Genomic DNA, 20711 nt, shown 5'->3' on the forward strand with positions numbered 1-20711 from the left:
ATAAAAAAGCAAACAAACACACTTTGGACAAATATGTCTATAAGGATTGGTCTACCTATAGGCCTAGAAAAAAATATAGGTCAGGAAAATAATATAAAAATATTAGCTAACTCAATACAGTTGACCCTTGAACGACAGGGAGGTTAGGGGTGCAAACCCCTGAGCAGTCAAAAATCCACATGTAAGTTTTTGGGGAGTCAAAAGTTAACTACGAAGAGCCTACTGCTGACCAGAAGCCTTTCTGATAACATAAACAGTCAATTAACACATAGTTTATATGTTGTATGTATTGTGTACTGTATTCTCACAGTAAAGAAACATGTTATTAAAAGAAAGAAAAAGAGAGAAAAATGTAATTAAGAAAAATTATAAGGAAGAGAAAATACATTCACAGTACTATACTGTATTTTTTTAAAAACCCTGCATGTAAGTGGATCTGTGCTATTTAATTCCATGTGGTTCAAGGGTTAACTGTATTCATCATTAGTGAATTTTTTTAGGAAACATGTATTACATAGGCATACAGGTATAGAATGTACTGATAAAATTTATTACAAGGTAGTAGGACTTTAAAATTTATGTAACTTGCTACTATTTGGAAAAAGTGATTAGGTAAAAATAAAAAATTAAGAATAAATGACATGTACCTTTATGAAAGTAAAACACTGAATACGTGATTTTTTCCCAAGAGTCAAACTTCGGACTGTAACATACACACAAAGTTCCTAGAAGTAAGAAGGTATTATTTAGTAGAGCTGAAAAGAATCATAGACAAATAAAGTTTCCCTAAGCCACTTAACCTTACTTCTCTTGCTTTAGATGTTCTGCCTCAACTTACCTCATAGATTATTCCCAAATTCTAAAAATGGTTTATTAACAAGCTGCTAAGAAATTTCAATTCAACAATTACTCAGCACACACAAAAGTAACGCACTGTGGTAAGCTACTGAAGAATAGGAAAAGGATAGAAATACACTCTTGCATACGAAATCATGGGAGTCTAGAGGAGTTTACAAAAGAGATTCTCCTAATATACACATATTGCCCTGCTCTCTTATTTAGCTTGCCTTCTGGCCATTACCAATAGTTATAGACCCCGGTTTACCAAAATGCGTCTCCTCTTTACAGACAGTTTCCAGTCTCCTTTTTTATCTGGAATTGGAAGGCAAACTGGGGCAATAAGAGCAAGTATGTGTTGGCCCACACCCACCCATATTTGGGTCACTGAGAACCTTGGCCCAAGTGCAAAGGAGAGAACTCCTGGCACAAAGTGGTTTTTCCAGATGAGCCCTGACCACCTTCACTTACCCCATCATTCCAGAACACTCTCAGCCTTCACCTCCTCTAGAATATGAGGAACAGTCCAATGTGGAATATGTCCATCATCTCTAGCAGCTGTTGCTAGATATGTAGACTAGATAAGCTCATCAAAGACCTACCATGGAGGGCATTATGCCAAAACTGATACTTCTAGTGCTAACATTTATGTGATTACCCGAAACAGGAGATTTCCAGGGTGGAAAGGAACTTGACCAGGGTCTAGAAAGCTGGGTTCTAGTCCCAGAGCTAAAATTAACTAGCTGTGTGAATTCAATCATTACTCTACTTCAGTGAATAGCAATATTTCCTCTGTTATACTACACTAGGTCCTTTATCAAAGAATCATGGTAGTAAAAAAAAAAAAAAAAAGCCAATTTTTCTCTAAGAAGGCTATTTAAGGACATTAATGAGCATTCTATTATAATGTTTATCATTTGTGACCATTTTTACTAACATTTAAAACCGCACCATATTGTTAGAAGTACATTTTATTGCAGTATCTTAGATGGAAAATAACAAAAAAAAAGAAAAATTTTATCAGGTAAAAATAGTAACAATTCTGTTAGATATAAAATTACTGTTATGGTTATTGAGTACACAATAATAACTTCTCTTTAAAATTACAGCAGACTCACTAAGAATCAAAGTAACACTATACTAAAGCATAAACAAAAATAGTAATTATGACAGTTAAAAAAGTTCCATGTACCACTTGGACTACTTTCATAAAGTAAACATACTACCAGCAAAAAACTACTGGTTCATCCTGTTCTTTTATGTTCTACGATCACAAGGAGAAAGAGTTATTTAGCAAACATAGTTAAAACTTCAGCCGCTCTGGTAATAACAAAATAAAAATTTTTTAAAGGCACTGTATTTTTCCTTTCCAATTAGCAAAGTTTTTAAAATGATAATCAATTCTGTTAAGGGAGCAGTAGGAAGAGCATTCTCAAATAATAGAGGAGGAAACTGGTACAACCTCTCTGAAATATAGTTTTGTGGAGGATTAAATATATTCATACCTGTCGACCCAAATTCTTCTTGTAGGCATCTATCCTGAGACATGAATATGAAATGTCAACAACATAAAGAAGATTATATCCCCCATTCTAGCAAATTCCTCCACATATCATCCTTTAGAGAATGGAGGTCATCATTTTTGTTTTGAAGAAAGTTAAAGTGAGGTGTAGAATAAATGTCCCTAATTACATACACCAGGAGCCATCTTTAGATCTCATAAGCAAATATTTCCAAATTCGGTTGTGGCTTAATTCCCTTTCCCAAGCCCAAAGTGGGGGCGGGGGGAGATAAAGACATAGCAAGGTGACATGGGATGTGCATAGACTCTATAAAGCTTGTCCCATCCATAGAATTTTCTTTGATAATGGAAATGTTTTATACATGCGCTGTCCAAATTGGTAGCCACTAGCTACATGTGACTATTGAGCACTTAGAATGTAGCTACTGTGACTGAGGAACTCTTTTTTATTTAACTTTAATTAACTTAAATGGCCACATGTAGCTAGTGGCTACCATAATGGACAACCCAATGGAGCACTGCTTCTCATACTTTGAGAGTATTTTAAACTCACCTGGGACTCACAGATTCTCAGGCTTCCCATTAGATCAACTTAACCAGAATCTCTGAAGGTAAGATCCAGGCCAGGCATCAGTTTTTGTTTTTGTTTTTGTTTTTTTTAAGGGAGAGAAGGCTCTGTGGGAGGAGCAGAAGGAGAAGGAGAGAAAATCCCAAGCAGGCTCCATGCTCCAAGCCCCTGACGTGGGGCTCTACCTCACGACCCTGAGATCATGACCTGAGCTGAAACAAGAGTTAGATGCTCAACTGCCCAAGCCACCCAGGCGCCCAGGCATCAGTATTTTTTAAATGTGCCTGGGGCAGGGCGCCTGGCTGGTTCAGTTGGTGGAATGTGCGACTCTTGATCTCAGGGTCATGGGTGTGAGCCCCATGCTGGGTGTAGAGATTACTTAAATAAGAAAATAAACTGAAAAAATAAATAAATATAATGTGACTGGGGCAAACTAATAAAATTCTCTAAACCTCAGTTTCCTCATCTGTAAATAAAGAAAATATAGAACCTACTTCATATAGTTCTTACATAGGAATTAAATGAGATACTATGTATAAAGCTCTGCTGAAGAAGTTGTATCTGGCTATAAAGGTTAGCTGTGATTATTATTATTCCAGAATGATTTTGCTGCTATTTACAAGTTGGGGGAAGTTGCAGTTTGAAAAAACAAAGCATGCTCTTAATGGTGTATCCAGAAAGAGATGTTTAATAAATATTCATCAATGATGAAGATAAAATCTCAAAGTTGGCTAGCCTTTGGGAAACTATTTGGACAATGAAAGCTATTATGGACGAAGTTTTCCAAGGGAAATTATCTCATTGTAAAAGGCTCTATAAAATGCTAAAACACAGGACTAATTCTGGGAACTGTGGAGGGCAACTCTTGCAATTATATGAACAGGAAAGATAATGTACACTTTTCACCCCTCACCACCTCCCAGTAGATGGTGCACAAGAAAGAATGACAGCCACTGACTTAAGCGCAGCTGCACAGTTGACTATTAGATGGGACAGGAATAAGAATATTTCCTTCCCTTCACTGCTTTAGGAAGTCTCTGATTTACCCTCCTGCTAGGAACCATTTTTAAAAATCTACACAAACTCAATCTTAATACGGAAGGTTTTGCCCACCATCGCCTCTCATGAGCAACCCCCTCATCCAGATTTTAACCTCTCATGCCTTGGAAGGTAGGGGATTTCATTTTCTTTCTTTATTTCTTTCTTTCTTTCTTTCTTTCTTTCTTTCTTTCTTTCTTTCTTTCTTTCTTTCCTTTCTTTCTTTCTTTCTTTCTTTTTTTTTTAAGATTTTATCTATTTATTAGAGAGAGCGCGCACGCACAAGCAGGGGGAGTGGCAGGCAGAGGGAGAAGAGCAGACTCCCCACCGAGCAAGGAGCCCAATTCGGGACTCGATCCCAGGACCTTGAGATCATGACCTGAGCCAAAGGCAGACGCTTAATGGACTGAGCCACCCAGGCACCCCAGGGATTTCATTTCTTAGGGCAGGAAAATTCAGGACAAAGATGCTTTCAAGAATAACAAGTAACGCTGAAAGGACAAAGTAGCTCCCAACAACCAATATGGGACAAATGAACATCAAATATTGTAATAGCATCATCACTGATGCAACATTGCGTTTGTTTAAGACCCTGAGTCTGTCAGCACCTTTTTCATGAACCATGTTCTCTGGTCTCCACGCCCGTGGGAAATGAAGCTCTCTGGTGTAGAGGGAGCCATACAGGGATTAGACTATTTGCTCCCTTCTCCATTCCCACTTCAGGTTTTCGTTTGTTTAACCACAAAGTTCGTGAAAAATCATTTTTAAAAAGCAATTTGGGAAATACATGAGCTGACAGTTTATTGGTTAAAAACCAAAAGGTTGCTTCTCTGGCTTGCTGCATCCTAAATAGGGACGCATCCCATTTGGAACCCGCTTATTTCGAGTTCAGAGCTGACTGTGAACAGCAAAAGGCTCATTTTCGACTTTCCTAGACATTGCTTAGAAAGGAAAGAACAGACTCTTCTACCTCTCGTGCAGATAAACCTAACATTTGATGTCATAGATCGCCCGTTTATAAGTTTTAGCTGCTACTGTTCATGAGAAACTCCTATGGGAATAAAATGAAAAGGAATAAAAGCTTCAAAGAATGAAAGCCTAAAATGATTGTTTATAGTCAACAGATTTAAAGTGAAGTAGGAAGAACCTACCCTGGTCCCTCCACGCGAGCTCTGGGTCCCATTACCTCCCACCTGCTCAGCAAATGCGCTCGACCAGTTCTTCCTATCTGCTGTGTACTGTCGTCTTTTCTCTTGCCTTGTAAGTGTTCAAGCATACTGGAGTCTCTACCATCTTCACAAATAATATTCCCTAAATCCTACTACCCCTTCTAGCTGCTGCCTCTCTCATGGCTACACCTCCCACATGCTATTTCACCCAGCACCACCATTTCTCCTCAGTCACCCAACACAAAGTACTCACGTTAACCTTCATGCTGCCAGGCCCCGTAGATTCCACCTCTCGCTACCTTCCCCTTTGTGAAACCCCCTCTGCCTTTGGCTGCTGTAGTAAAACACTTGGTTTTCCCCTCTTCTCTCCATTCTTTTTTTCTTTTTCTTTGGATATTCCACCCAACCTTTATATATTTTGCTTCTCAGATCTTATTCCTAAGTTTCTTCCCTTTTGACCCTATACTCCTCCCATGGCTTCAAATGCCCACCACAGTCTTTAAAACTTCCATATTTATTCATGTCCCGTTCTGACCTCTCTTCTAAGTCCCAGATCTCTCAGTTGACATGTCCAAAACAACCCTCACCGTCTCCCTTCCAAAGCCCCACCTAAACCACTACACCTCAGTAAATGGCACCACTATTCACCCATTTGCTTATGCCAGAAACCTGAGAACCATTCCTTTCCAGCTAACTGACAGCAAGGCTTCTCAGTTCTATCTCTAAACGCATCTCAAACCCATCTAGTTACCATCTCTGACACCCATCCTAGTTCAAGCCATCCTCCACCCAAATGTAGGACTACAACCTCACCCTAACTGCTCATCTCCCCACTTTTTCTCTTGCCTCCTCCAATCCATTCTTCACACGGCAGCCAGCGATCTTTCAAATACACATCTAATCACATCACTGCTTGCTTAAAACACTTCAGTGAAGGAGCATCAAGGAGTGCCATGTGAAAAGTTGTTGGGGAATGGGGCATTCACACCGTGCCAAAGTAATACTTCACAGTTTACTCACGCAAAGATTAAAATGTACCTTTTTAAGGGAGATTGGCAGTGGTTACCATGTAACTGAATGACCAAACTTGGCATCACAAATAGTAGAACATCCTGACATTATGCGTCTCCTGATCTGGTGCAAGTAAATTTCACAATATCACCCCATGAAGTGTTCTTACGAAAAAATTTTAACCTATGCGTAATGGTGTCTTTCAGTCTAACTACCAATTTTCAGAGAATGTGGAGGATAGAGGAAGAAGTTAAACACTTCCACAAGGAAACAATTAGACAAATCCAGAATGTAGGACATTCCGCAAGGTAACAAAATATCAATGTTGTGAAAGAAAAACAAAGGGGGTAGAGGATAGAGGGAAGGAAGTGATCTACATTAAAACAGATGACAAAGACATAATAACCAGAAATAATACATAAGTCTTGATGGCATCCTGACTTTAAAAGTTATACACATGCATACATTTATTCATTGGTATACATACACACATATGTAACACATATGCATACACATACACAGACAATATACACATAATAGGACTTTTTTGAAATCATTATAGAAATTTGAATATGAAATAATTATTATTAGTGTGATTAATTTCTTTCAGTGATAATGGAACTGAGGTTATGTAAAAGAGTGTCCTTGACCTAAGGAGATACATGCTGTTATTTAGTGGTAAAGTGTGAGGATGTCTGCAACTTACTTTTGAATGGTTTAGTCAAAAGGAAGAATGTGGTACCTATGCATGGGGAGAATGATCAAGCAAATATTGTAAATGACACAATTAAGTAAAAGGTACATGAATGTTCATTCTGTTCTTGAACTTTTCTGTAATGCTTGAACGTTCTAAAAATTAAAAAAAAAAAAAAAAACCTTTAATGACCTTAGAACTCTGAGAATAAAATATAAAATTTTTCATGGTCTGCAAGGCCCTACATTACCTGACTCAAGCCTACTCTTCAGCTCTCACCCATGGTGTTCTCCGGCTTGCTCACTCTACTTCAGTCACACTGTTCTTAGTTCATAAACACCCTACAAGTCTCAAGTGAAATATCATTTCCTTCCCTAAACTCTCAAAACTGGTTTATGGAGGGACTTTATGCCTGAAATTGGAAAAAATGGGATGGATAATGGAGCGAGATAGCAAGGGGGACAATTTTCAGGACTAAGACAGAATGGGACACAATGTCCTGGAGGGTAAGACCAACAGGGATAAACTAGCTGAACTAGAACATATCTGAAGATACTAGCATCTACCATTAAGCCTCCATTATATACTCTCATAACTTCCTAATTCCTACAATTTATCAAGATTCTTTTGAAGTACTATGTGTGCACTTATTTAATGTCTAAACTCCAAACAATAACCTCTGTACTAATAAAAATTAGGTCCATTTTGCTCATCATTGTTATCTTCAATACATAGCGCACAGTAAGTCTCCATAAACATTGGCTTAGTGAATACCACATAATTTGGCTTTAAAGGAATACAGTTTTACTCCAAGTGCTACTTAACTCAGTGGTAACCGTCCACTCAAGCTAGGGTATTTAAAAAGGCTATTAGATTTAGTTATTAGAGTTGACTGTGTAGACAATTACGTACACTAATAACTTTATGTCAAGCTTTGATTGTTAGCTCAGTAAGTTATAGAATGGTTCTTAGAGAAGCTGGGTACATAGGTTTAGAACCAAATATATCAGTAAGCCTGACACAAAAAGCATCCCCATAATTGGATGCCATTTGTTAAAAGATGGAGCAGGTGAAAATGTAGATCAATTACATATGAATCTATCCCCTCTATTAAAAAATACAAATAACTATTAGAACAATAACCTTGCTGACTGTGGCTTCTTTCATACAAACAGAGAATATATAAAATTGCAGTGGAGAAGATAATTTGGTATATAAATATCCATCTGATCACTTAAGTAAGATTGTGGCTCTATTATATTTTAAGGATCCATATGGCTAAGGAAATGACTAAATTTTTTATAGAACTCAAGTATAGTTGAATAAATTGATAAATACAATCCTGGTTCTACCTGTATGGTTGGTAAAAACGCACAGGGTCAGGTGTTTGGATAAGTTCTCTTGGTCTTGAAGATCATCACATCCAAAGTTTACAAGTCTAAGGACATAAAGGATAAGAAACTGAATGCATTTAAAAATTAGTTCCCTCTTTCACTTAATGCAGTGAGCATTGCATAATTGACTGTGTCATACACTTGAAACTAATATAATACTGTATGTCAACTACACTTTAATAAGAAGAATTTTTTAAAATAAAAAATAAAGTTCCTTTATAAAGGATAGTAACCACTATAACATACCCACAGAAGTAGAGACTTGTCCCTGAGAAATTTAAGATGTTTTAATTTTTGTTTAAAAGTTCTATAAAACTAATAAAAAATACATAAATGGCATGGCCCTGGCAATAGAGGAAAAAAAATAAAAACAGAAGCTGAAAGTAATAAAACTTTTTTTCTAAAGTAGAGTACTGCATATATAGTTTCAAAGTAAGAACGGAGTGTTCATATGTGATGAAATAAAGCTACTGAAACATAGAACAGTTTAGGATTATCATTATTCTAATTCAAGAAGACTTTCATTTCTTCTGTGCACTAGTGGGTTTGTGTCTATTTTTTCAAAAATGTTCATGTTTTTACTCTATGTAAAATAGTCTGGGGGAAGAAAAGCTCACCTTTGTAAAGGTGTAAAAAGGAAAACAAATAGTAATGCAACAGACAGCTGAGCCACACGTGGATTGACTGCAAACCCCTTCTCTTTGGTGGCAACAAGAGAAGGGGTTTGATGTTTGATTCTAAACGTAGCTCTGATTCATCAAATCCCTTTACTGAATCACAGGGAGAAGAGCACTTCCACGGATCAAAATAAACTGAAACATCCTATAGGAATATATGGCTACGAAAATCAGTATGATTGACTTTACATGAAAAACCCTGTGTTCGTGCTTGATAAAGTTGTTTATATTGCCTATGGAGGACAGAAATATCAAAAGTCACACACACACAAACACGGAATATCTAATTGTCCTTATATCTGCATACCATAAATTAGGTATAAATACAATCATTCTGCCCACGAGTGTCTATAAGAATTAGCAGTAATCAATGAGTAACTTACTTAAATCCTGAGTCACTTAATGTTATATCCAAGGGTGCTTCAAACTGTCAAAAAATCATGAGAAAACAAACCAAAAAATGACATTAATTTAGCGATGATAGTTCTGAAACCCAGAGCAAGTCTGACAATGCTGTGCTTGCCTATTGATGAAGAGCCCTTTTTTTTTTTTTTTTTTTTTTAAAGATTTTATTTATTTGACAGAGAGAGCACAAGCAGAGGGAGAGAGAGGGAGAAGCAGGCTCCCTGCTGAGCAAGGAGCCCGATGTGGGACTCGATCCCAGAACCCTGGGATCATGACCTGGGCCGAAGGCAGCCGCTTAACCGACTGAGCCACCCAGGCGTCCGATGAAGAGCCCTTTTAACCATCATTTTCTTCAGACATTATCCCCCAGATCCACAGCACAGAAAGTCCATTGGGAATATTCTAGAGTTTACACACAATCACAGGCTTGGTGTATATTTATTTCTTAAAGGGCTAATACTTGACAAACTGCCTCAGATTTGAATATCATAAATGGGTTGTATAATACGCCAATTAGTAGGGGTAGACTTTTTACAAGATACAGATGACCATGCACAGAGGGAAGGACTGGATGTCTTTAGAAGGAGAATGAGGGAGTTTTGTTTTTTTTTTTAGAAAGGGCAGGAGGAATAAATGAAATTCTTGTAATGGTATGATATCAATCTATATTAGACACCAATACTAATCCTAGTGAAGAATAACTTTCTCTTCATCACAGGTAAAGATATTTAGGATTCCTCACTACAAGACTAGCATTCCAAATGGCTTTGCCAGGAGTGATGCTAGATTTTTACTAATTAGACTATACACTCTCATTGACGTTTTACCCTACACTCAAATCCACCATCCTCACAAGTCTTTTTGGCTCAAATGACTTGTAACCACTTAAAGCTGTCTACTATAGACCATACCTATTACCTTCTACAAATCCTCACTCATATGCTTGTGTCTTTAATGAGAGGCATTCAGTTAGCAGAAATTTCCTGTGTGCTCTTCGAATCACCTACGTTAATTGTATTTGTTATAGAGTTGAAGCCTTGAGATGACAAGAACTATGTTACTTGCTCATGCAAGTGACGAACACGAGAATGCTAAAATGCTGTTTCTGGTAACAGCTCTCTTTAAAAGGAGGCCATGTGTTATAAAATTTCCTATAGCCCAATCATTCTCCGGACTTACCATTAAGTTAAACTTCTCATCAGCAGAAAACTGGATGCATTTTAAGACACTCCTTGATTTCTAAAAGGGAAAACAGAATAAATGACAAATTACAAAAAAGAAAAAATCAACAAAGGGGCACGTGACTGGCTCAGGTAGTGGAGTGTGCAACTCTTGATCTTGGGGTTGTGAGTTTGAACCTCACGTTGGGTATAGAGATGACTTAAAAAAAATAAAATCTTTAAAAAAAGATCAACAGGGGAGCCTGGGTGGCTCAGTCAGTTGAGCGTCCGACTCTCGGTTTCAGCTCAGGTCATGATCTCGGGGTCATGGGATCAAGCCCAGAGTCGGGCTCTGTGCTCAGTGCAGAGTCTGCTAGAGATTCTCTCTCTCCCTCTGCCCCTCCCTCGCTGATGTGCATGCACGCACATGCTCTGTCTCTAAATAAATAAATATTTTTTTATATTTATTTATTCATGAGAGTCAGAGAGAGAGATAGAGAGAGGCAGAGGCAGAGGAGAAGCAGGCTCCCCACCTAGCAGGGAGCCCGATGCGGGACTCGATCCCAGGACCCTGGGATCGTGACCTGAGCCGAAGGCAGACGCTCAACCATCTGAGCCACCCAGGTGCCCCTAAATAAAATCTTTTTTAAAAAAGATTTTATTTATTTATTTGACAGAGCGAGTGAGCACAAGCAGGGGGAGTGGCAGGCAGAGGGAGAAGCAGGCTCTCTGCTGAGCAGGGAGCCCGATGCGGGGCTCCATCCCAGCACCCTGGGATCATGACCTGAGCCAAAGGCAGACGGTTAACCGGCTGAGCCACCCAGGTGCCCCAAATAAAATCTTTAAAAAACAATAAAAATAAAAGATCAACAAAAACATTAGTAAAAAAGAAAGAGAGAAAAGGAAGCATCCACAAGGCAAACAGTAATGAAAATATTTCATATTTTTAATAAACTTTCATTGATTGTCCCCATCAATGAAAATGCAGTGATTAATAAATTATAATAATGGTAATGTCAAAATTAAGTTGTACTGGTAAAAAGGAGGCCAGTGGACTAGTTTTTACCTTCAGGTCAATGTAGTATAATCTCTGCTCTGACATATCCCATTGAGCCCAAACAAAATCCTCAGCTACTCTCTCTCTTGGGAGATGGCCAGAGTCTTTAAGTACCTAAAGAGCCAAAGAGATTTTAGAGATAAGCTACTACTTTAAAGGAGAATATTTCTGGATTTATTATTTTGCCTATTCTATCTTCATAATATATAGAAATATTTCCACAGTTTATTTTTAGCATTCCCCTACCCCTAACACATACACATGGAAAGTCTTTCCAGAAAAGATTTAAGGCATTATTTAATTACTTGCTCTTTCCAAACACTCTATAAAGAACTATATTATTCTTGTCCCTAATTAGCCAGACAGGATGGGGCTGTTGAAGGCAAGACCACACCTACCACAAATCAACACCAGGGCCAACAGAAGATTCAAAGCTTCCCATTCTGTACATAACCCACTCAGGTATCTGCAGACAAAAGGGCTTCACCACCAAAGATAGCAGCTGTGACGCCAAGGAAAAAACTCAGGCCTGAGGGTAGGGGAGCACTGCCCCCCAGATCTGCCATAAGCTATTCATGTGTCTTTGGTCATGCTTCTTACCTTTAGGTCTTCCACAATGAGTATGGTGATACTGCCCATCCTTCAAAACCCAGCTTACGCATGGCCTCCTGTAGGAAGCCCTCCCTCACCTCCTCTCAAGGCACAGCCCCCCACCTCTGTATTCCTGTGGTTCTCTGGCATACTTAACTAATGTTATAAGTCTGCCCCGATGAGTGTGCACTCTCCTACAACACCTTTATATTCTCAACTTTTGTTCTCAATAAGATTCTAAACTTTGGGCAACACATCTTGTTTCCATTTTTCTGAAATTTGTTAAATTAGAACAGATTTGGGGACTCCCAGATAAAGGTATATACTGACAAAAACATGATCATCAGAGTGTGGCAACCCAGATTCACGTCTCAGTTTTTTCCCTCTCTAGAGTTCCCTCACCTCTGTGAGCCTTGCTTGTTGCATTCTCTGTAAACATGGGGATAATTATAACACTGCCTACTTACCACAGGATGTTGTTATGAATGCGTGGAACCGCACACTGCCTTAAGAAGCTGTCATCTAAGCCCTTAAGAATAAGAGTAGTGGGGGTGCTTTGGGGGCTCCAGAGGCATCCGACTCTTGGTTTCAGCTCAGGTCATGATCTCAGGGTCCTGGGATCAACTCCCACACCTGCTCTGTGCTCAGTGGGGAGTCTGCTTGAGGGTTTCTCTCCCTCTCCCTCTGCTCCTCCCTCGCATGTGTGTGCTCTTTCAAATAAATAAATAAATCTCAAAAAAAAAAAAAGGAGGAGGAGGACAGCGATACTTCAGAGAAGGGCAGGCGAGGACGACGGTGTGCTGAGGCTACTCTGTGTTGGCTGCTGACAGGCGGCCACACTCTGTAGTATCTCTATGGCTCCCAGCCCCTCTTCTAACCAGCCAGTCCTCTGTCTACACCCATTCCTGGGCTTGTTTACTTCACTGACCCTGAAATGTTTATGGGACTCTCTCCTCTAAATCCGCATTGCTGGCTTTGGGATTCTGCCTTCATTCTTCCTCTCTGGTCTGACTCTTTTCCGACCCCTGGCCCTGTCCGTACCCCACCATCTGTGCCCTGCCATCATGCCACTGGTGGCCCAGAGCTCCAGCCACACACTTTCTAGTCATTTTCCAGCCAGGCATCTTGATTTGAGGCTTTCAATCAGAGATACATAATTAATAAATGCATTTTCCATTTCTATGTTCTTCACTTAACTTTAAAATTAAAATCTTCAGGGAAGGATTATTTTGATGCCAACTATTTAAATATTAAAGGAAATAATTTTTAATATCAGTAATATATTATGCTCTTACACCAACTGTCAAGAAAAAGGCAACCCAACAGAAAAATAGACAAGGATATAACTAAGCAATTTTCAGAAAAACAAATTCACACAGCCAGTGATATTAACAGAAATACCAACAAAAATAATAATGTTTTAACTTAACACTCATCAAATTGGATTTTTTTTTTTTAAAACGGCAAATGCATCTATGACTGGTATGGATAGAGGGAAAGGGTATTCTTACACATTGCTTGTACAACTGTGAATTGTTACAAGGTTTTTTGGAAAGCAAGCTAGCGAAATCTGTTGAAATATATTAAATGCTATACCCGTCAACCCAATTATCCATCCCTGAGGATTTAGCCTAGAGAAATATGTGTACCAAAAATGTAAAGCTATTTAAAAAAAAAAAATTTGAAATAATTTGTAACACAAAAAAGATGGAAAAAAAAAAGTGGCAATCCAGTGAGTGTCCACCCATGGGAGAATGATTGAAACTGTGTACATCCATACCAGGGACTATTATGTACTTCGAAAAAGAATGAATTGACCTATTCTGGTTGACTTGTAGGTAATGCCACAAAGTTGAATGAGGAAGGAGTGAATAATAAACCCCTGGGTGTGTCAGGGGTGGGGATGGGAAATACATAGGTTCAGAGAAGTGCATGAAAGGAGACATAATAGGTTATAGACAAAAATTAGAGGTGAAAAGGCAAGGAGAAATGGAATATAAGCAATAAAAAAAAAGAGAAAAAGTGAACTATATGAATCCCCATATGATCCCATTTATTCTATGTATGTCTAAAAATTAGGGGGAAAAGTTCTATCTCTATTTAAAAACCTATAGGGATAGCCCTGATATATTAAGTAAAAAGCAAAAACAAAAATGGCCAACTAATAATCATATTATGATTCTATTTTGGTAAAAATGACTGAATCTGCGCATGTGCACCTAACCATGTGTACGTGTGTATGAGCAAGGTAAAGGTGTGGAAAGAGTTCCACAAAGCTGTCATGAGTTATCTCATGAGACTGAGATTGGAGAGTGAGGTCAAGATAAAGGAGATAATTAACTCCTTCATACGTCTAGTATTATTTCACATGTTACAACAGCAAGCCTATAATTTGTAAGACATCAAATAAAGAAAGTGGTCTGTGTCTATAACATAACTATCCTTAACAGTCTCGAAATGTCACTGTGGGAAAAAAAACTCCGAAGCAAAAGAGATTTCAAATATTTACCACTCTATTGCCATCTTCTTGGGTGACCTGGATATGAATTTTCTCAATATCTTTAAAAAAAAGAAACAATAGAAAGACAGTTTAACCTTTACGAAAATCATGAGCACTTTTTTACACCTAACAGTGGTGAATCTTTATTTATAAAAGCAATACAGATTAATCAATTGGCTGGAAAGATAGTATTATCACACACAGAAGTTTCATGATCTAAGTGCAAAACAAAACCCACCTTTCTCCAGACTCCCTCCACAGTCTACTGCTAATCCAGCATTTACTTTGCCCTTCAATATCAACAATACATGAAGCATTTAGCCCTTCTACTCCCCTGGGTTCCCTCAAATGTTGGCCTTCCCTGCACCATCTTCCCTGCACCAAATAGTCTTATTTGAGCTAACAGGGGTTCATTGGGCAGAGTTCATCCAAGCACTTCTTGTGTGGTCCCATTCTCTCAGTAAGCAATCTAGATTTGGCCATACTTAACCTTCTGCCAGTTCTAGTTACAAAAATGTGAGATAGATAATTGGTCATGAGCATAGACACTGAACACAAACCTAACCCTTTCAGGCCTGTCCTTCCCATTATAAATCAGCAGTCCCATTTTGTAACATGAAAGACGGCTTACTAGATAAGATCTGCCAATGGATTTTGAACTTTCTCTGCCACCCTTCCCACCCAAAAGTGTAAACTTCATTAAGGGATGTCCCATTCTTATTTGTCTCTACCTGAATTTGACCAAGTATGTGTCTTCAAATTCTACCATCAAATTCTTCTGGCTTCTAATACCTTCCCCTTTTTTGATCTGAGGTGACAGACACCTTAAAGAAAGATGAACTAAAGAAGGCAAAAATGGCCTCCACAACTGTCCTACACTCTACCATGTGACAAAAGTGGAAATCCATGTATGTAGGAGCCCATCATTCCCAGGATGGGGACACAGAGCAGGGCCTAAGGGAACAAGTGGGGGCAGAATGAAAAGCCCTTCCACAGGAGTGCTAGACCTTAAATGGACATCAAAGGTCAGTTGGACCTTTAGCACTGGTGAGTGGACATCTAGAAGATTCAGTCAAGTCCCATACTTCACTAAGAGATGAACCCTTCATGAAGTTCATATATACCACCTAAAAGATACACTTACATTTCTCCTCTGAAATCAGTAACAGATGGTTCTCTGCAAGAGGGTGACTTTCCACATGGGGGTAGAGAAACTGTAAAAAGGAAATTAATCAAAATCATAAGCAACTACCTTGCTTACACAAATATTTCAAAAGTTTCTGATCACTGTACTACCACATACCACAGAAGATACTGGAACCATAGACTAGTTTAGGCAAATCACATATACACACATTACAGACAGAAGCAAAGAGGAAAAAGAAACACTTTCAGGGGCTCAGTTTCCCGGGGGAAATTGATGGCAGGTCCAACATAATCCATTTCCACAGTAAGGCTAAAGTAGAAGCTATTTCTAGAGATGGTGCTTTCTATTTTAGAATATGTGATTCTGAAGCCAGTCAGAAACAGTATAAACAACAGCTGTATAAAAGTTCTTTTCCGGGCGCCTGGGTGGCTCAGTTGGTTAAGCGACTGCCTTCAGCTCAGGTCATGATCCTGGAGTCCCGGGATCGAGTCCCGCATCAGGCTCCCTGCTCGGCAGGGAGACTGCTTCTCCCTCTGACCCTCCCCCCTCTCATGTGCTCTCTCTCTCTCTCTCATTCTCTCTGTCTCAAATAAATAAATAAAATCTTAAAAAAAAAAAATAAAATAAAATAAAAGTTCTTTTCCACACGCACCAAAAAAGTGATCAATACACCTGTTGTGCAACTAAACCTCGTATTTAATTTGACAACCAAGTAAACATATGCTCTACTACAGCTTCCAAAGTCCCACATCGAAGAGACAAAGCACAACGTAATGCGGGACTTTCCAAGAAAGAACAATGAGTCACAGTGTGGCATGCGGTGGAGGATTTATAAGCCTCAAATAATAGAACGACTGCCACTGGGAAGAAAAGGCTTGATCCACCCCACTCCTCCTTCTCCGTGCTCTCCCATATGTGCCAGCCCACAGGACAAAGCAGCCAGCCAGCAACACAGGCCTGATGCTATGAGCTGTGATAAGGGGTCATGGGATGACTCCAGTGACTTAATTCTTTCATCATCAAAAGGGTAACTATAATTCAGCAGTTTCGTTTTGTAACGTGAAAGCTTACTAGATAGGCTCCACCAGTGAATTTTGGTTTTTCCCTCCAAACTTCAAAGCATGACAAAAGAACATAACCCTTTTATGTCCCTACTTTATAGTCAGCAGCCTCTCTAAAGACTAGGAAAAATTTTGACGAAATATATTACCTGGTGTCCTAACTTTTCATACTGACAAAATGGAAATAGAACTGGTAAATTTTTCAAAAATTGTCTGTTGTCAAGTTTCCTTCTTAGAATCGAAAAACAAAACATTAACTATACACCATTTCTTCACAGCAAAAACTTCAAAATTATAAAAGATAACAATGCAGAATTCAGTTATGAAAATAACGAAGAACTTATTATGTCCTGATTTGTGAAACTGTGCACATCAAACAGGAAACTGTGTGTACTGGGGTCGAGGAGAAGCAAAGCTGAGCGACACCATATGGATAATGGAAGAGCAAATGCTCAGGGCCTCATAATAAGAAGAAATTCCTACAAAAGACGATTCACCCTCCCTTGGGCCTACAGCGGTACCAAAGCATGCTTGCTTAGGACTGTGACCTGGAGGAAGGTGCTGACGTTCTAAACCTTTGCCTGGTCTTTGTGTGGCAATGAGTAAGAACATGATTTTAAAAGTTCCATTTAGGTAGTGGTGGTTTTCCTATGATGAGGCAGCCCTAGAGCAGAGCCTGGAAGTAAGACTATAGAGAGGCTTCAAACACAGCTCTACAAAAGCAAAAAATATGCAAGGTTTTATTTTGTTTTGATTTTGCAGTGTCAGTAGAAATCTATATAGATTACATCATAGTAGGGGAATATTTATCTTCACAAATATGGAGCTAGACTCTGATGATTAATATTCATAGTCGGAAGATATGCACTATAGGTGGATATCTGGAACTATTTGGAAGATGCAGGTCATGCTGGTAGGCAATTCTCAAAAGGGACCGGATTGGGATCCAAACCCCACCCACTACTGTCCTGCTGAAGTTCCTCTGTGAAGGCGGTCGAGGCTGCACATACAGACTTGGGGAAATGTACTACCGGAGATCACCATGAATGTTTTGGTAAGAAAAGGCAGACAGATTGCAGGGCAAGACCAAACTCAGTGGACAGCGAATGGCATTTCTGTAAAGGGGAGAGGGTGGGGCAAAGGGAGGTGGGGGTTTGCCCTGGATGGAGGTTTGTGAGATTCTTCTCTCCCCAGAAGAAAAAGCATGAGGAGCAGGGAGCAGGGCTAGGAACAGAGATGGGTCCACAAGACAAGGACAGGTTTTACTTCACGTGGGCGGGGACTTTCCCTTTGGCCTATGGAAACAGTCATGCATCATGTACTATTAATTTTTTTAAAAATTGAGATAAAATTTGCGTAACAGAAAAATCACCTTTTTAACTATTTTAAAATATACAATTCAGTAGTTGTTAAAATATTCGCCATGCTGTGCAACCATGTACTAATAAAAACTCTTGCCCTTCCTGTGCTCTAATTCTCTTTAGCTGCCCCAATCCTTCAATAACTTCTCCATTGCCGGACACAGCCCTGGATGGACATGCTAAGGAAGCCAAAAGAACAGGACAGAAAAGGGAAGTATGGTCTGTCCCAAAGTCACCCCAGTACTGATGACAGTGTAAACACAGCAGCTTCCTGGGGGAGGGGGAATGCGGCCTAGGAGCTCCGCTTGCCAGGGAGGAGAAGCAGATAGTTCAGGTTACACAAGGAAATCATGCTCCAGCGCTGCATAGTCTACGGATCCCCACAAACACCACGCCCGGAATACTGAAGGGAAATGCAAGGATCTGTATCAATCAGTTAGTACATAACTTTGTTTCATGTGGGTTCCCATTTAAAGACATCTTGGGGTGCCTGGGTGGCTCAGTCGTTAAGCGTCTGCCGTCAGCTCAGGTCATGAGCCCAGGGTCCTGGGATCGAGCCCCGAGTCAGGTTCCCTGTTCAACGGGAAGCCTGCTTCTCCCTCTCCCAGTCCCCCTGCTTGTGTTCCCTCTCTCGCTGTGTCTCTGTCAAATAAATAAATAGAATCTTTAAAAAAAAAAAGACATCTTATTTAATATACCTTGTTGATCCCTTAGCACTGAACTCATGGTCAACAGCACCGTAATCTCATGCCTGAATGCAGTTTAGCTAACCCACATATTTTCTCTATAAACCACAGCGCGGCCTTCTTGTGCTCAGGGACTCTAGACAGCACTTGAGCGCTCTGCGTGGGGAACATGTGAAATAGTGAAATCACCAAAGAAAATCCCCCAGATGTGAAGATCATGGCACTAAAGAGATGGTGAAAACGACATCCGTTTACAGCGTGAGAGGTGAACCAAGAGGGCGGTGCCACCTTGTTCAGCCTCAGCTGGGTGACAGATTTTTCACCACTGCGCACATGCCTGCAGGTGACTGACTATAAAAGCACTGTGAGTACTGACTTTGGTGTTACAAAGAGATTTTGGTGAGGAGTACAGTTCACAAGTTCAGAGCGTGCAAGTGATGAAGACGGACTCTGTCTGGTCCCCCCGCACCGTACGCACGGTGCCTCTGTGTCCTTTCACGGAGTTGATAAAGTCCGGGATTAAGCCATTTATTTCTATTTACTCTGTCAACTATAGGAGTACATTAAATAAACCATTTTTTAAACTTACCTTAAATGTGTGTTGAGAGTCAGTATCATGTAAAAACATTACATGACTATCAGACAAACCATGATATAATAGAGACAGAGGAGCTAGGTTGAGTTTGATTTCCATGTTTGCAAAGGACGAGTGGATAATCCCAGCCATACCCACCTACCAGATTGCTCTGAGGATTAAATGTGATAATAGCTGTGAAAACACTTTGTAAGCATCATTGCCTCCAGGTTTCACGCCTTTTGATTAGTGAGATGAATGATAACGGGCTCCGTGCTTACCTGCACCCAAATATAGCTATCCACGGCTTTTAGAACCTTCACGTTGTTAACAGGGTGAATTTCAACCAACAAAGTTAAACACTTTGATCCTACAAAGGAAAGGAGGCTTTTAGTAATGAAGACCAGAATGTCTTTTTTGTTATCTTCTCCCCTTAAGTTTGAATTTTGAAAATGTAAATATGTTACCTATTGTATTAGCTCTTCCAACAGGAAAAGTCATTTTCTTTTTTTATTTTACTTTATTTTATTTATTTATTTGACAGAGAGAGACACAGCGAGAGAGGGAACACAAGCAGGGGGAGCGGGAGAGGGAGAAGCAGGCTTCCCGCTGAGCAGGGAGCCCGATGCGGGGCTCGATCCCAGGACCCTGGGATCATGACCTGAGCCAAAGGCAGACGCTTAACGACTGAGCCACCCAGGCACCCCAGGAAAAGTAATTTTCTTAAAATTTACTTTGACAGTTCTTAAAGCCCACAACAGATGAAGAAAACCTCATGAAGGAGAAATCAATATACATGGAGTGAGGACCAAGTGCCTGCCCATTCCTCAGCACAGCCTCACAGTCCCTCTGGGCTTCTAAGTCTAAGCAAACACAACTCAATTCACTATCACTCCCAATTCTGCAGCACAAGGACCAATATCATTGGTGGGTGAAAATATAAAGATATTTCTGATACATGACCATGACAGCACCTCTGAAGAGGACAGGGGCCTGGCTTCCCTCTGGGATGGTGGTGGAGCTGCGTTGATAAAGACCCACTTAGTTCCTCAGTGTCACGTTACAGCAAATGTCATAAAAGATAGCAATGAGGAGGAAGTCTTTGGACACAGGCTAGCACGGGATCACCATAGATATCCAGATTTAGACCAAGAGTTCCCCTCCCCCAAGATGAAACCCCACATACGGAGTTGCCTTAGAGCTGAGTTCTTACAAAGACTAATACTCTCAGGTGCTTTCTCAATGACTTTATTTTGAAT

General features: G+C 39.7%; 1 protein-coding gene across 10 annotated transcripts in view; it reads right to left on the minus strand.

The window, feature by feature from the left end:
* Positions 1-20711, minus strand: part of GSAP (gamma-secretase activating protein) — an 84980-nt gene that overhangs the window by 44568 nt on the left and 19701 nt on the right. For 8 of the 10 annotated variants that reach the window (XR_013443098.1, XR_013443099.1, XM_036080866.2 and 5 more), the window contains exons 6-14: positions 19734-19822; positions 15768-15837; positions 14633-14682; positions 11542-11646; positions 10495-10554; positions 9294-9337; positions 8192-8277; positions 6852-6887; positions 648-725 (exon numbers count right to left, since the gene is read on the minus strand). Coding sequence is in view for 8 of the 10 variants with exons in the window: in XM_036080866.2 (XP_035936759.2) it covers positions 648-725; positions 6852-6887; positions 8192-8277; positions 9294-9337; positions 10495-10554; positions 11542-11646; positions 14633-14682; positions 15768-15837; positions 19734-19822 (618 nt within the window). In the remaining 2 variants the exon portion in view is untranslated. The remainder of the gene's footprint in view (positions 1-647; positions 726-6851; positions 6888-8191; positions 8278-9293; positions 9338-10494; positions 10555-11541; positions 11647-14632; positions 14683-15767; positions 15838-19733; positions 19823-20711) is intronic. The other 2 variants (XM_078060055.1, XM_036080865.2) reach the window with 1 other exon arrangement.

The sequence above is a fragment of the Halichoerus grypus genome, chromosome 12, assembly GCF_964656455.1.
Source record: "Halichoerus grypus chromosome 12, mHalGry1.hap1.1, whole genome shotgun sequence".
Taxonomy (NCBI): domain Eukaryota; kingdom Metazoa; phylum Chordata; class Mammalia; order Carnivora; family Phocidae; genus Halichoerus; species Halichoerus grypus.